We start from the raw sequence: 12,412 nt of genomic DNA on the forward strand, positions 1-12,412 counted from the left end.
TTTGACCTCAATTTCACTTTCACACCCAATACTCATATCCCTTGATTCCTCTAGAGTCCAAACATCTATCTATCTATATATCTATCTATCTATCTATCACAGCCTTCAATATACTAAACGACTGAGCATCCACAGCACTGTGGGGCAGAATTCCTCCTCAGATCAGTCTTAAAAGACTGGCCCCTTATCCTGAGCCTATGCCTCCTAGTTCTAGACTCTCCAGCCATGGAAAACAATCTCTCAGCATTTATTCTAAGACCAATCTCTGGAGTACTTCACTTGTAAATGATTTCCACATGGAATCGATTCCATTTACGGTTTCCATATGTTTCTTGTTCGAGGCTAAGCATCTATTTTGCACTATATTCTAGTTCGTTATCTTAACTATTAATCACTTATGTGGAATCTTAAATGAAAGTCACTGATTTCTGCTAGCTGTACTGGCCCTATATGAAAACAACGCCGATCAGTCTCAACTCGGGTCTGTGGGACGTTATCCCACATCACAAAACTGCCTAAAATTCAGCATAAATTGACGCTAACCTTTGCAGTCTCACTCTGAGAAGTTACAAAAATGGCTGATGAGGGAACCACTGGAGAAAGCCGTACTGTTTCAGTAAAGGGGTTTCTTCAGAGATTGGCCTGAAACAGATTGTTGGAACTGGATACAGGGAGCTTTACTCCGTATCTGGCTCCCGCTATTCCTGACCTGACTGTGAGAGTTTAATGAAATCCTGGCTGAGAAAGGTGAAGAATCTTCAGACACCACCATTGACACTCCATGGCCTTACTGAACATAAACATTAAGTCAAAGTATACGGTTAAACAGCACAACATATAGGAAAATCAGTATGAGGGAAGGTGATGGTCAGCAGAATTGAACAAGTTAACAATAATGTGTGAATGGGTATAACAATGATCTGGCAATTTGTTCCTCAGAAGTACTTACTTTCTTGGCTACTGGTTGTGGTTTCCTTTAGAAAGTATTAATAAATTTACTTGTCTTTGCTGGTCCCTGGTCATATTTTTAGCGTACTGTTAAAGTCTTTTGACAGGAAATACCCCGTACCATAGAACAGACCATAAAAAATAAACAACGAGAAGCCCCACAGAGTATTGACGTAAATCCCTCCAGAATGGTTAACTCGCACCCGGGTATTATTGAAAGGGTAATTATTCTGTATGTGAATACACGAAGCAGGCTTTATATGGCAAAGTCACAAACTGTTCAGTTTGCTTTTTTAAAAACATTTTCAGATTCAAACATGCAATGGGAGTAGAGAAAAAATAACTCAGAACCGCAGTTGCTTTGATGAAAAAAGTACTTTTATTTAATTCGCTTTGAAACTTACATAAGCGGCTCAGATACATGGTAAGAAACATGCTTTGTGGAAATAACTGATGTTTACAGAGCAAATTGCTCTACACATTTGGTACTCGGCTGAGATGGAAGGTATCACGATTTTACATTAAAATGAAACGCTTTTTGTGTGTATCGATCAGCACACGAGCGTCAATGAAATTGACACTATCGCTCCAACTCACCAATTTTCAGCCCCATTTGTTTGAGATCTTGCAAACGCCCCTGTTTTGAGTAAGAGCACCGGGGCTTTAATGGTGAACTGCAGACAGGTTTGATCATCGGCACTGCAATGCCTGGCTCCTGTTTAGAATTGTGTGTGGATTGAAGGGGCTGCTGCTACAGAGGAGTTGGGCTGTGTACTTTCAGGCCAGTGCTGCTCTCCGTCGGTGTTGACCCAGACCCAAAACTGCTGATTCTGTTCCCGGCGCCGGCGAAAACATAGGAGGACAGGAGGCGAGTCCTCCGCCTGAAATTCCGGTCCAGAAACGCGTAAATGATTGGGTTGACGCAGCTGTTAACGAACGCCAGGCAAGACGCAATGGCCAGACCGCGGTAGACTGTTGTCCAGCAAGAGAGGCTGACGTTGTGGAATTGCAAGTACAGGTCGATAGTTTTGAAGATGTTAAAGGGCAACCAGGATAGAATGAAAGCCGACACGATGGTGAAGACGATCTTGCAGGAGTTTTCCCTTCTCTGGATCGTTCTTTGGCTATGGCCGTAATGCTCCCCTAGCCTGACAAGGATAGAGCAGTAGCAGAACAGAATGATGAAAACAGGCAGGACAAATGTCAGGCAGATAGCAGTCAGACTGAAACCTCGGTAAAAGAGAGAGCTCTTGTCCTCCCTGCATTGGTCAAGTGTTTTGAAGTAGCCAGCAGGTATGGCCAGAAGCAGAGATGAGACCCAGATCACCAAACTGATGATCATGGCATATTTCTGGGTTCTGATGTGCTTGAAGTCCAGCAGCTTAACGATGGCTAGATATCGGTCTATACTCATACAGGTAAGGAAGAAGATGCTGGAATACCTGTTGACAGCAATGATGTAGCTGCTGATTTTGCAGAACTCACTGCCGAAGATCCACTGGTGGTTGTTGCTGGCCGAGGCTGCCCAGAAAGGCAAGGTGAATACAAAAATCAGGTCTGCAAAAGCCAAGTTGATCACAAAGGTGTCCACCAGTCTCCTCCTCCTCCTCTCTTTGAAGACCATTACTAAGATGACAAACGCATTACCCAAAGACCCAGTGATGAAGATCAGGCAGTAGAGAACTGAGATAGAAATGTTAACAAAAGGGAGTTCTCATAAGAACAGACTTCCCCATTTGTGTCATCGTAATAGTCAGGATCTTCAGAATAGGAAGAATAGACAACATACGAATCGGTATAGTTCTGCTGCTCATTGATCTCAGTGGACATTTCGGTTCAACTTGTTGCAAATTTGCTCTTGCTTCAACTTAAATCTGAAAAATCAGTGAAAGAAGAGGTGCAGATATTTCCTTTTCTTCAACAACAATGTGACACGGTTGTGGTTCAAAGATTTGAAGATGTGCAATTTGTTCAGAGAAATAATGACAGGCCAAGACAGCGAGTCAAGATAGATCTGAAAGCCTCAATGTCGCCTTTTTAAGGTGGTTTCAATCTAACTGATCTGATGCTGTTTCCGATGCCAACGCGCCAGTCAGATTAGTCACTGGTTTGGTGGTACAGGATGTATCAGTAAATAAGGGGAGGGAGAAAACAAAGACTCAACTGCATGAAGAATCAACCAAGAAAAACACCTTAAAAGCACTAATGTCCATCACCCTTTTATAGAAGTTCTATTGAAAAGTTAAAACTTGACTTTTGAAAAATTTAATTTAAAGTTCATAAAACACAATGCCGAGCAATTGTTCATATAGGACGAAATGTGAAACCAAACGTTCAATGAAAAGCAGAGAACAAATTAAAATAAACTATCGCACCTCCTATTCTGCAGGTTTTTGACTATAACAAGGGTGCAAGAAAGTTCAAACTTACGGCGTACACTGCAAGATGCCCTGCTCCAGCAACTAATCCGGCCCATCATGTTGTTTTAGTCATGTCCTAATAAAGTTGATCAAAACTGTATATTTATATGCTAACATTTTTAATTCATTGTATATTTCTTTAAATAATTAAACGTGCAAACACATTAAACATTGTTCTTCACAAATCTACATTAGGATACCTTTCAGAGCTGATACTTATATTTCCAAAATATTCATCCTTGATAAGTGCAACGAATTCAAAAAGCCTAAATGTGAATTTTTATAAAGCCAGATTTATATAGTAACTACAACTAGATCACATGACTTTATACAATCACCTTTATAATTGCACTGTTGGGCCAGAATCTTCCCAACCCTGGTTTGGAGAGGGGCCTGCTGTCAAATGCCCTGATTGACAGCGGGTCGGGAACCCGCTCTGAACCCACCTCCATGTCAGTTTCCCAACTGTCGGGTCTGCGCGCGGACCCAACACCAAGCAGCGGGTCACTTCATTAAGGAATGAACAGGTAGTTGAGTGCTATTTGAGAGGATTCAAACCAAGCATTTACAATTTTGCCAACTTTTTGACGGGTTTGCCATCCTTTGGCCAGGTAAGTGGAGTTGGTTTCTCAGTGACTATTGCTTTGGAAAGTTGACAGCTGCAGATGTGGTATAAAAGCTACCATTTCACAGCTGTTCACTTTCCAATGTCACAAGCTGAAGCCTTCAGGATTTGGAAGAAACTTTTGAACTGTACACAAGTTGGAAGTGTTTGCAGTGAATTGTCTGTTCACTGTCACCTCCTTGGAGCAACCTCTCTCACCATTGACAGATCGTTTCTGTAATTTTAGACTCACCTGCCAACTATTCCAGCAGCATCGTAGCCCTTGTCAAAATCTTACCTTGGACCTCAGACTCCAACCACGATCAGCCCCAACACCAACACCACCTGGCACACCATCATCATAGGCAGTCCCTCGGTATCGAGGAATACTTGCTTCCACTCCTGAAGTGAGTTTTTTGGTGTCTGAACAGTCCAATACGAGAGTCACAGACTCTGTCATAGGTGGGACAGATAGTCGTTGAGGGAAGGGGTGGGTGGGACTGGCTCGCCGCACGCTCTTTCCGCTGACTGCGCTTGATTTCTGCATGCTCTCGGCGTTGAGACTCGAGGTGCTCAGCGTCCTCTCGGATGCACTTCCTCCACTTAGGGCGGTCTTGGGCCAGGGACTCCCAGGTGTCAATGGGGATGTTGCACTTTATCAGGGAGGTGTTGAGGGTGCCCTTGTAGTGTTTCCGCTGCCCACCTTTGGCTCATTTGCCATGAAGGAGCTCCGAGTAGAGCACTTGCTTTGTGAGTCTCGTATCTGGCATGCGGATTATGTGGCCTGCCCAGCGGAGCTGATCGAGTGCGGTCAGTGCTTCAATGCTGGGGATGTTAGCCTGAGTGAGAATGCTGATGTTGGTGCGCCTGTCCTCCCAGGGGATTTGTAAGATCTTGCGGAGGCATCGTTGGTGATATTTCTCCAACAACTTGAGGTGTTTACTGTACATGGTCCATGTCTCTGAGCCATGCAGGAGGGAGGGTATTACTACAGCCCTGTAGACCATGAGCTTGGTAGCAGTTTGGAGGGCCTGGTCTTCAAATACTCTTTTCCTCAGGTGACCGAAGGCTGCACTGGTGCACTGGAGGCGGTGTTGGATCTCGCCGTCGATGCCTGCTCTTGTTGGTAGTCTGACTGCGGCAACTACAGAGGAATCTCCCTGCTATCAGCCACTGGGAAAGTCGTCGCTAGAGTCCTCCTCAACCGTCTTCTTCCCGTGGCTGACGAGCTCCTCCCAGAGTCACAGTGCTGAATTCGTCCCCTACGGGGCACAACGGACATGATTTTTGTAGCGCGACAGCTACAGGAAAAATTCAGAGAACGGCGGCAGCCCTTATACATGGTCTTCTTCGACCTTACAAAAGCCTTTGACACTGTCAACTGCGAGTGTCTATTGAGTGACCTCCTCCGTTTCGGATACCCCCAAAAGTTCATCACCATCCTCCGTCTGCTCCAGGACAACATGCAGGGCTTGATCCTTACCAATGGATCCATCACAGACCCAATTCACATCCAGACCGGGGTCAAACAGGGCTGTGTCATCACCCCAACCGTCTTCTCAATCTTTCTCGCTGCCATGTGTTGTGTTCCTAAAACAGATGAGACTGCACACAGGGAGATTAAAGTAACAGTGACCTCAGTCTTTAATAAGACACTCCAGAGTGAGGAACAGGCCTTAGGGGCCGGCTTATAAACAGTGCTCCCAAGGGATGCTGGGATCCCTTGGGATTTCAGGGGATGCGCTCCCTGGTGGCGGAACATGGGAGTGCATGCTTTACAGATACACAACGTCACTTCCCCCCAAAGTCTTTACAAGGTGAGGCAGTCGGGAGCCTTTCTTTCCCTGGTGGACCGCCTCGGTACAAATGTCTGTTCTTATGTGTTGGCTGTGCCCTCGCTGGGCTGGCGTGTTGTTGGCCCTGCAGAGCTGCTGGGTGAGCCTGGCCTTGCTGGGCTGTTGGGCATGATGGGTTTGATTTCCTGGTCCGGGGTGGTGTCGTTGATCCTTTGGGTGTGTGTTGTGGGCTCGAAAAAGATGGTGTCTACTGTCGATTGTTTTGTCCAGGTGCTTTCTGCAAATTTGTCCATTGTCGAGTTTGACTACAAACACCCTACTCCCTTCTTTAGCTATCACCATGCCCACGATCTACTTGAGACCATGTCCATAGTTTAGCACATACACAGGGTCATTCAGATCAATTTCTCGTGACACACTGGCGCGACCATTGTTAAATTTTTAAAAATGAGATTCCAGGCCAGATCTTGCATCCAACCTGCTCACTTCTGGTTTTGCTGGAGACGGGGTGGGGGGTGCATGAGCAACCCACTCTCAGGGGGTGTTACCTCAATTTAAATATTGGAATGAGGCTGGGAGCCTCTTTTTTCATCCATCCATTTTGTGTTTAACTGCCTGTGGACGGTTTTCAAACAATTCGTGAAACCCGCCAATTAGACAGAGGCGGGAACTTCTGCATCCAGGAGGTAAGTGGCTTTATACCTACCTTCTGGATCCAGGGCCCTGACCAAATCCCACCCCCTGTGATCCGAGGACCCCAAACAGGCCTCTGATCGCATTCCCAGGCCTCACCGCCCCCCCCCTACCCACCGGCTTTCCCCCTCCCATCCTTAAGACTTCCCCACCCTCCCTCAATGATAATGATGAGGATGGCCATAATACGCTGGTGGATGGCCCCGATCTTCTCTCCTCCCGCCAATCCCAGAACCCCCGCCGCGATCCCCAACCCCTGCCGAACCACTCCCCCTCCACCGCCCCCCCCAATCCCCGACCTCTGCCAATCCACTCTCCCCCCCCCCAGAACCCCAACCTCAAGCAATCCTCCCTCAACCCCACCCCGATCCCTGAATCATGCCGAAACTGACCACCACCCGATCCCTGACCCATGCCGATCCTATCCCCTCCTCCTCATGATCCCTGACCCCTGCCAATTCTCTCCCCCTCCTCATGATCCCTGACCCCTGCCGATCCTCTCCCCCTCCTCCCCATGATCCCTGACCCCTGCCGATTCTCTCCCCCTCCTCCCCTGATCCCTGACCCCTGCCAATCCTCTCCCCCTTCTCCCCATGATCCCTGACCTCTACCGATTCTCTCCCACTCCTCGTCCTGATCCCTGACCCCTGCCGATTCTCTCACACTCCTCCCCCTGATCCTTGACCCCTGAGATCCTCTCACCCTCCTCATGATCCCTGATCCCTGCTGATCCTCTCCCCCTCCTCCCCATGATCCCTGACCCCTGCCGATCCTCTCCCCCTCCTCCCCATGATCCTCTCCCCATCCTCCCCCTGATCCCTGACCCCTGCCGATCCTCTCCCCCTCCTCCCCCTGCTCCCTGACCCCTGCCGATCCTCTCCCCCTTCTCCCCATGATCCCTGACTCCTGCCGATTCTCTCCCCCTCCTCCACCTGATCCCTGACCCCTGCCGATTCTCTCACACTCCTCCCCATGATCCCTGACCCCTGCCAATCCTCTCCCCCTCCTCGCCATGATCCCTGACTCCTGCCGATCCTCTCCCCCTCCTCGCCATGATCCCTGACCCCTGCCGATCCTCTCCCCCTCCTCCACCTGATCCCTGACCCCTGCCGATTCTCTCACACTCCTCCCCATGATCCCTGACCCCTGCCAATCCTCTCACACTCCTCCCCCTGCTCCCTGACCCCTGCCAATCCTCTCCCCCTCCTCCACCTGATCCCTGACCCCTGCCGATTCTCTCCCCTCCTTCCCCTGATCCCTGACCCCTGCCGATTCTCTCCCCCTCCTCCTCACAATCCCTGACCCCTGCTGATCCTCTCTCCCTCCTCCACCGTGATCCCCGACCCCGGCCAATCCTCTCTCTCCCTCCCAATCTCCAACCCCATATGATCCCCTCTCCTACCCCCCCCCCCCCAATCCACTATCCCAGACAATCCTCTCTACCCTCCCGATCCCTGACCCCAGACGATCCTCTCTCTGCCATCCCCCACTTCCGATCCCCGAATCTGGCTGATTGCCGATTCTCCTCCTGTGATCCCTTCCTCCGGACCGGCCCCTCGTTTCTGAGGCCTACCCGTCTGCAGCCAGCCAGCCAGCCTCTCAAACTCGCATTCAAATCAGGCCCTGCCGTTAAAGTCGGCAGCGCCTACGGGAAACTCAGCCTCCTGGGTTTCCCGCCCGACTCAGAGCCCCACCCCCAATCGCCTCCCTTGAGAAAATTCCAGCGGTGGTGTCTGAGTAAGTCCGTAGAAAGTCAAGTGTGGGATATCAGTGACACTGGACATAAATCTTTTAGATTTGGAAAGGTGGAATTCAAAGAAAGATAAATCTTCAATTTGGTCATTTGGAATACTTTAGCAGCGAAAATAACTAACTTCCCTAACCTTGATCTTCATAAGTAGAATTCATGATACTCAAATTATTTTCATATCTTCTGTGTTCTTCGAAGGGCTATAATAGGCTACCTATGACTTTGTGACCAAAATTGCATTGGGCCTTCAGTTGCGTTCTGACAGATGCTTCATACCACCACAGACTAGTTATTTGCACTTTATTCCTGTGTAAATACAACTCTGTACTCTATTTGTCTTTTTCTTAACTACAGTTAATCAACCTTTTGACAGTTTGATAGATTTATTTATAAGGGCAATCTCTTTCCTGACTAGTATGTTGTATAACTGCTCCAGCTCATGCATACTTCTTTTTCTTTGGTTCGTTGCTGCCTTATTAATTATTTTGCATTTATGGATATTCAAATTCATCTGCCACCTATTGGTCCAGTTACACCTGAATCTATTTGCAATGTTCTGCACTATTTGCAATGCTTGCTATTTAAGTATCAACTGCACTATCAAAGATTTTGTTATTACCTTGTTCAAATTATTAATATATAGATCAAAAATAACTGCTCGGCCATTCAATAAGATCATGGCTGATCTTTGACCTCAATTTCACTTTCACACCCAATACTCATATCCCTTGATTCCTCTTGAGTCCAAACATCTATCTATCACAGCCTTCAATATACTAAACGACTGAGCATCCACAGCACTTTGGGGCAGAATTCCTCCTCAGCTCAGTCTTAAAAGACTGGCCCCTTATCCTGAGCCTATGCCTCCTAGTTCTAGACTCTCCAGCCATGGAAAACAATTTCTCAGCATTTATTCTAAGGCCAATCTCTGGAGTACTTCATTTGTAAATGATTTCCACGTGGAATAGATTCCATTTACGGTTTCCCTATGTTTCTTGTTTGAGGCTAAGCATCTATTTTGCACTATATTTTACCCGCTATTCTAGCTCGTTATCTTAACTACTAATCACTTATGTGGAATCATAAATGAAAGTCACTGATTTCTGCTAGCTGCACTGGCCCTATATGAAAACAACGCCGATCAGTCTCAGCTAGGGTCTGTGGGACGTAAACCCACATCACAAAACTGCCTAAAATTCAGCACAAATTGACGCTAACCTTTGCAGTCTCACTCTGAGAAGTTACAAAAATGGCTGATGAGGGAACCACTGGAGAAAGCCGTACTGTTTCAGTAAAGGGGTTTCTTCAGAGGTTGGCCTGAAACAAATTGTTGGAACAGGATAAAGGGAGCTTTACTTCGTATCTGGCTCCACTATTCCTGACCTGACTGTGAGTGTTTAATGAAATCCTGGCTGAGAAAGGTGAAGAATCTTCAGACACCAGCATTGACACTCCATGGCCTTACTGAATATAAATATTCAGTCAAAGTATACGTTTAAACAGCACAACATATAGGAAAATCAGTATGAGGGAAGGTGAGGTTCAGCAGAATTGAACAAGTTAACAATAATGTGTGAATGGGTACAACAATGACCTGCCAATTTGTTCCTCAGAAGTACTTACTTTCTTGGCTACTGGTTGTGGTTTCCTTTAGATGGTATTAATGATAAATTTACTTGTCTTTGCTGGTCTCTGGTCATATTTTTAGCATACTGTTAAAGTCTTTTGACAGCAAATACCCCTGTACCATAGAGCAGACCATAAAAAATAAACAACGAGAAGCCCCACAGAGTATTGACGTAAATCCCTCCAGAATGGTTAATTCGCACCCGGGTATTATTGAAGGGGGAATTATTCTGTATGTGAATACATGAAGCAGGGCTTATATGGCAAAGTCACAAACTCTTTAGTTTGTTTTTTAAAAACATTTTCAGCTTCAAACATGCAATGGGAGTAGAGAAAAAATAACTCAGAAACGCAATTGCTTTGATGAAAAAAGTACTTTTATTTAATTTGCTTTGAAACATACATAAGCGGCTCAGATACATGGTAAGAAACATGGTTTGTGGAAATAACTGATGTTTACAGAGCAAATTGCTCTACACATTTGGTACTCCATTGAGATGGAAGGTATCACAATTGTACATTAAAATGAAACGCCTTGTGTGTACCTTATGAAGGTAGATTGAGTAGACTGGGTCTTTACTCGTTGGAGTTCAGAAGGATGAGGGATGATCTTATAGAAACATTTAAAATAATGAAAGGGATAGACAAGATGGAGGCAGAGAGGTTGTTTCCACTGGTCAGGGAGACAACAACTAGGGGGCACAGACTCAAAATACGAGGGAGCCAATTAAAAACCGAGTTGAGAAGGAATTTCTTCTCCCAGAGGGTTCTGAATCTGTGGAATTCTCTGCCCAAGGAAGCAGTTGAGGCTAGCTCATTGAATGTATTCAAATCACAGATAGATAGATTTTTAACCAATAAGGGAATTAAGGGTTATGGGGAGCGGGCGGGTAAGTGGAGCTGAGTCCACGGCCAGATCAGCCATGATCTTTTTGAATGGCGGAGCAGGCTCGAGGGGCTAGATGGCCTACTCCTGTTCCTAATTCTTATGTTCTTATGTATTGATCTGCACACGAGCATTGATGAAATTGACACTATCGCTCCAACTCACCAATTTCCAGACCCATTTGTTTGAGAATCTTGCAAACGCCCCTGTTTTGAGTAAGAGCACCGGGGCTTTAATGGTGAACTGCAGACAGGTTTGATCATCGGCACTGCAATGCCTGGCTCCTGTTTAGAATTGTGTGTGGATTGAAGGGGCTGCTGCTACAGAGGAGTTGGGCTGTGTACTTTCAGGCCAGTGCTGCTCTCCGTCGGTGTTGACCCAGACCCAAAGCTGCTGATTCTGTTCCCGGCGCCGGCGAAAACATAGGAGGACAGGAGGCGAGTCCTCCGCCTAAAATTCCGGTCCAGAAACGCGTAAATGATTGGGTTGACGCAGCTGTTAACGAACGCCAGGCAAGACGCAATGGCCAGACCGCGGTAGACTGTTGTCCAGCAAGAGAGGCTGACGTTGTGGAATTGCAAGTACAGGTCGATAGTTTTGAAGATGTTAAAGGGCAACCAGGATAGAATGAAAGCCGACACGATGGTGAAGACGATCTTGCAGGAGTTTTCCCTTCTCTGGATCGTTCTTTGGCTATGGCCGTAATGCTCCCCTAGCCTGACAAGGATAGAGCAGTAGCAGAACAGAATGATGAAAACAGGCAGGACAAATGTCAGGCAGATAGCAGTCAGACTGAAACCTCGGTAAAAGAGAGAGCTCTTGTCCTCCCTGCATTGGTCAAGTGTTTTGAAGTAGCCAGCAGGTATGGCCAGAAGCAGAGATGAGACCCAGATCACCAAACTGATGATCATGGCATATTTCTGGGTTCTGATGTGCTTGAAGTCCAGCAGCTTAACGATGGCTAGATATCGGTCTATACTCATACAGGTAAGGAAGAAGATGCTGGAATACCTGTTGACAGCAATGATGTAGCTGCTGATTTTGCAGAACTCACTGCCGAAGATCCACTGGTGGTTGTTGCTGGCCGAGGCTGCCCAGAAAGGCAAGGTGAATACAAAAATCAGGTCTGCAAAAGCCAAGTTGATCACAAAGGTGTCCACCAGTCTCCTCCTCCTTCTCTCTTTGAAGACCATTACTAAGATGACAAACGCATTACCCAAAGACCCAGTGATGAAGATCAGGCAGTAGAGAACTGAGATAGAAATGTTAACAAAAGGGAGGTTCTCATAAGAACAGACTTCCCCATTTGTGTCATCGTAATAGTCAGGATCTTCAGAATAGGAAGAATAGACAACATACGAATCGGTATAGTTCTGCTGCTCATTGATCTCAGTGGACATTTCGGTTCAACTTGTTGCAAATTTGCTCTTGCTTCAACTTAAATCTGAAAAATCAGTGAAAGAAGAGGTGCAGATATTTCCTTTTCTTCAACAACAATGTGACACGGTTGTGGTTCAAAGATTTGAAGATGTGCAATTTGTTCAGAGAAATAATGACAGGCCAAGACAGCGAGTCAAGATAGATCTGAAAGCCTCAATGTCGCCTTTTTAAGGTGGTTTCAATCTAACTGATCTGATGCTGTTTCCGATGCCAACGCGCCAGTCAGAGTAGTCACTGGTTTGGTGGTAC

General features: G+C 46.5%; 1 protein-coding gene and 1 pseudogene across 1 annotated transcript; both read right to left on the bottom strand.

Annotated features, from left to right (window-relative positions):
* Nucleotides 1–1,623: 1,623 nt before the first annotated feature.
* Nucleotides 1,624–2,778, bottom strand: LOC139228238 (probable G-protein coupled receptor 25; annotated as a pseudogene).
* Nucleotides 2,779–10,960: 8,182 nt separating this feature from the next.
* Nucleotides 10,961–12,123, bottom strand: LOC139228239 (probable G-protein coupled receptor 25). Its single transcript, XM_070859419.1, has one exon. It carries the CDS (start codon nucleotides 12,121–12,123, stop codon nucleotides 11,044–11,046), a length of 1,080 nt encoding a protein of 359 aa, XP_070715520.1. The 3' UTR covers nucleotides 10,961–11,043.
* Nucleotides 12,124–12,412: the final 289 nt, after the last annotated feature.

Source organism: Pristiophorus japonicus, chromosome 17 (assembly GCF_044704955.1).
Source record: "Pristiophorus japonicus isolate sPriJap1 chromosome 17, sPriJap1.hap1, whole genome shotgun sequence".
In the NCBI taxonomy this organism is placed as follows: Eukaryota; Metazoa; Chordata; class Chondrichthyes; family Pristiophoridae; genus Pristiophorus; species Pristiophorus japonicus.

Excerpts from the sequence above, each read along its gene's own strand:
- LOC139228239 (XM_070859419.1), bottom strand. The coding sequence starts at position 12,123 with ATGTCCACTGAGATCAATGAGCAGCAGAACTATACCGATTCGTATGTT.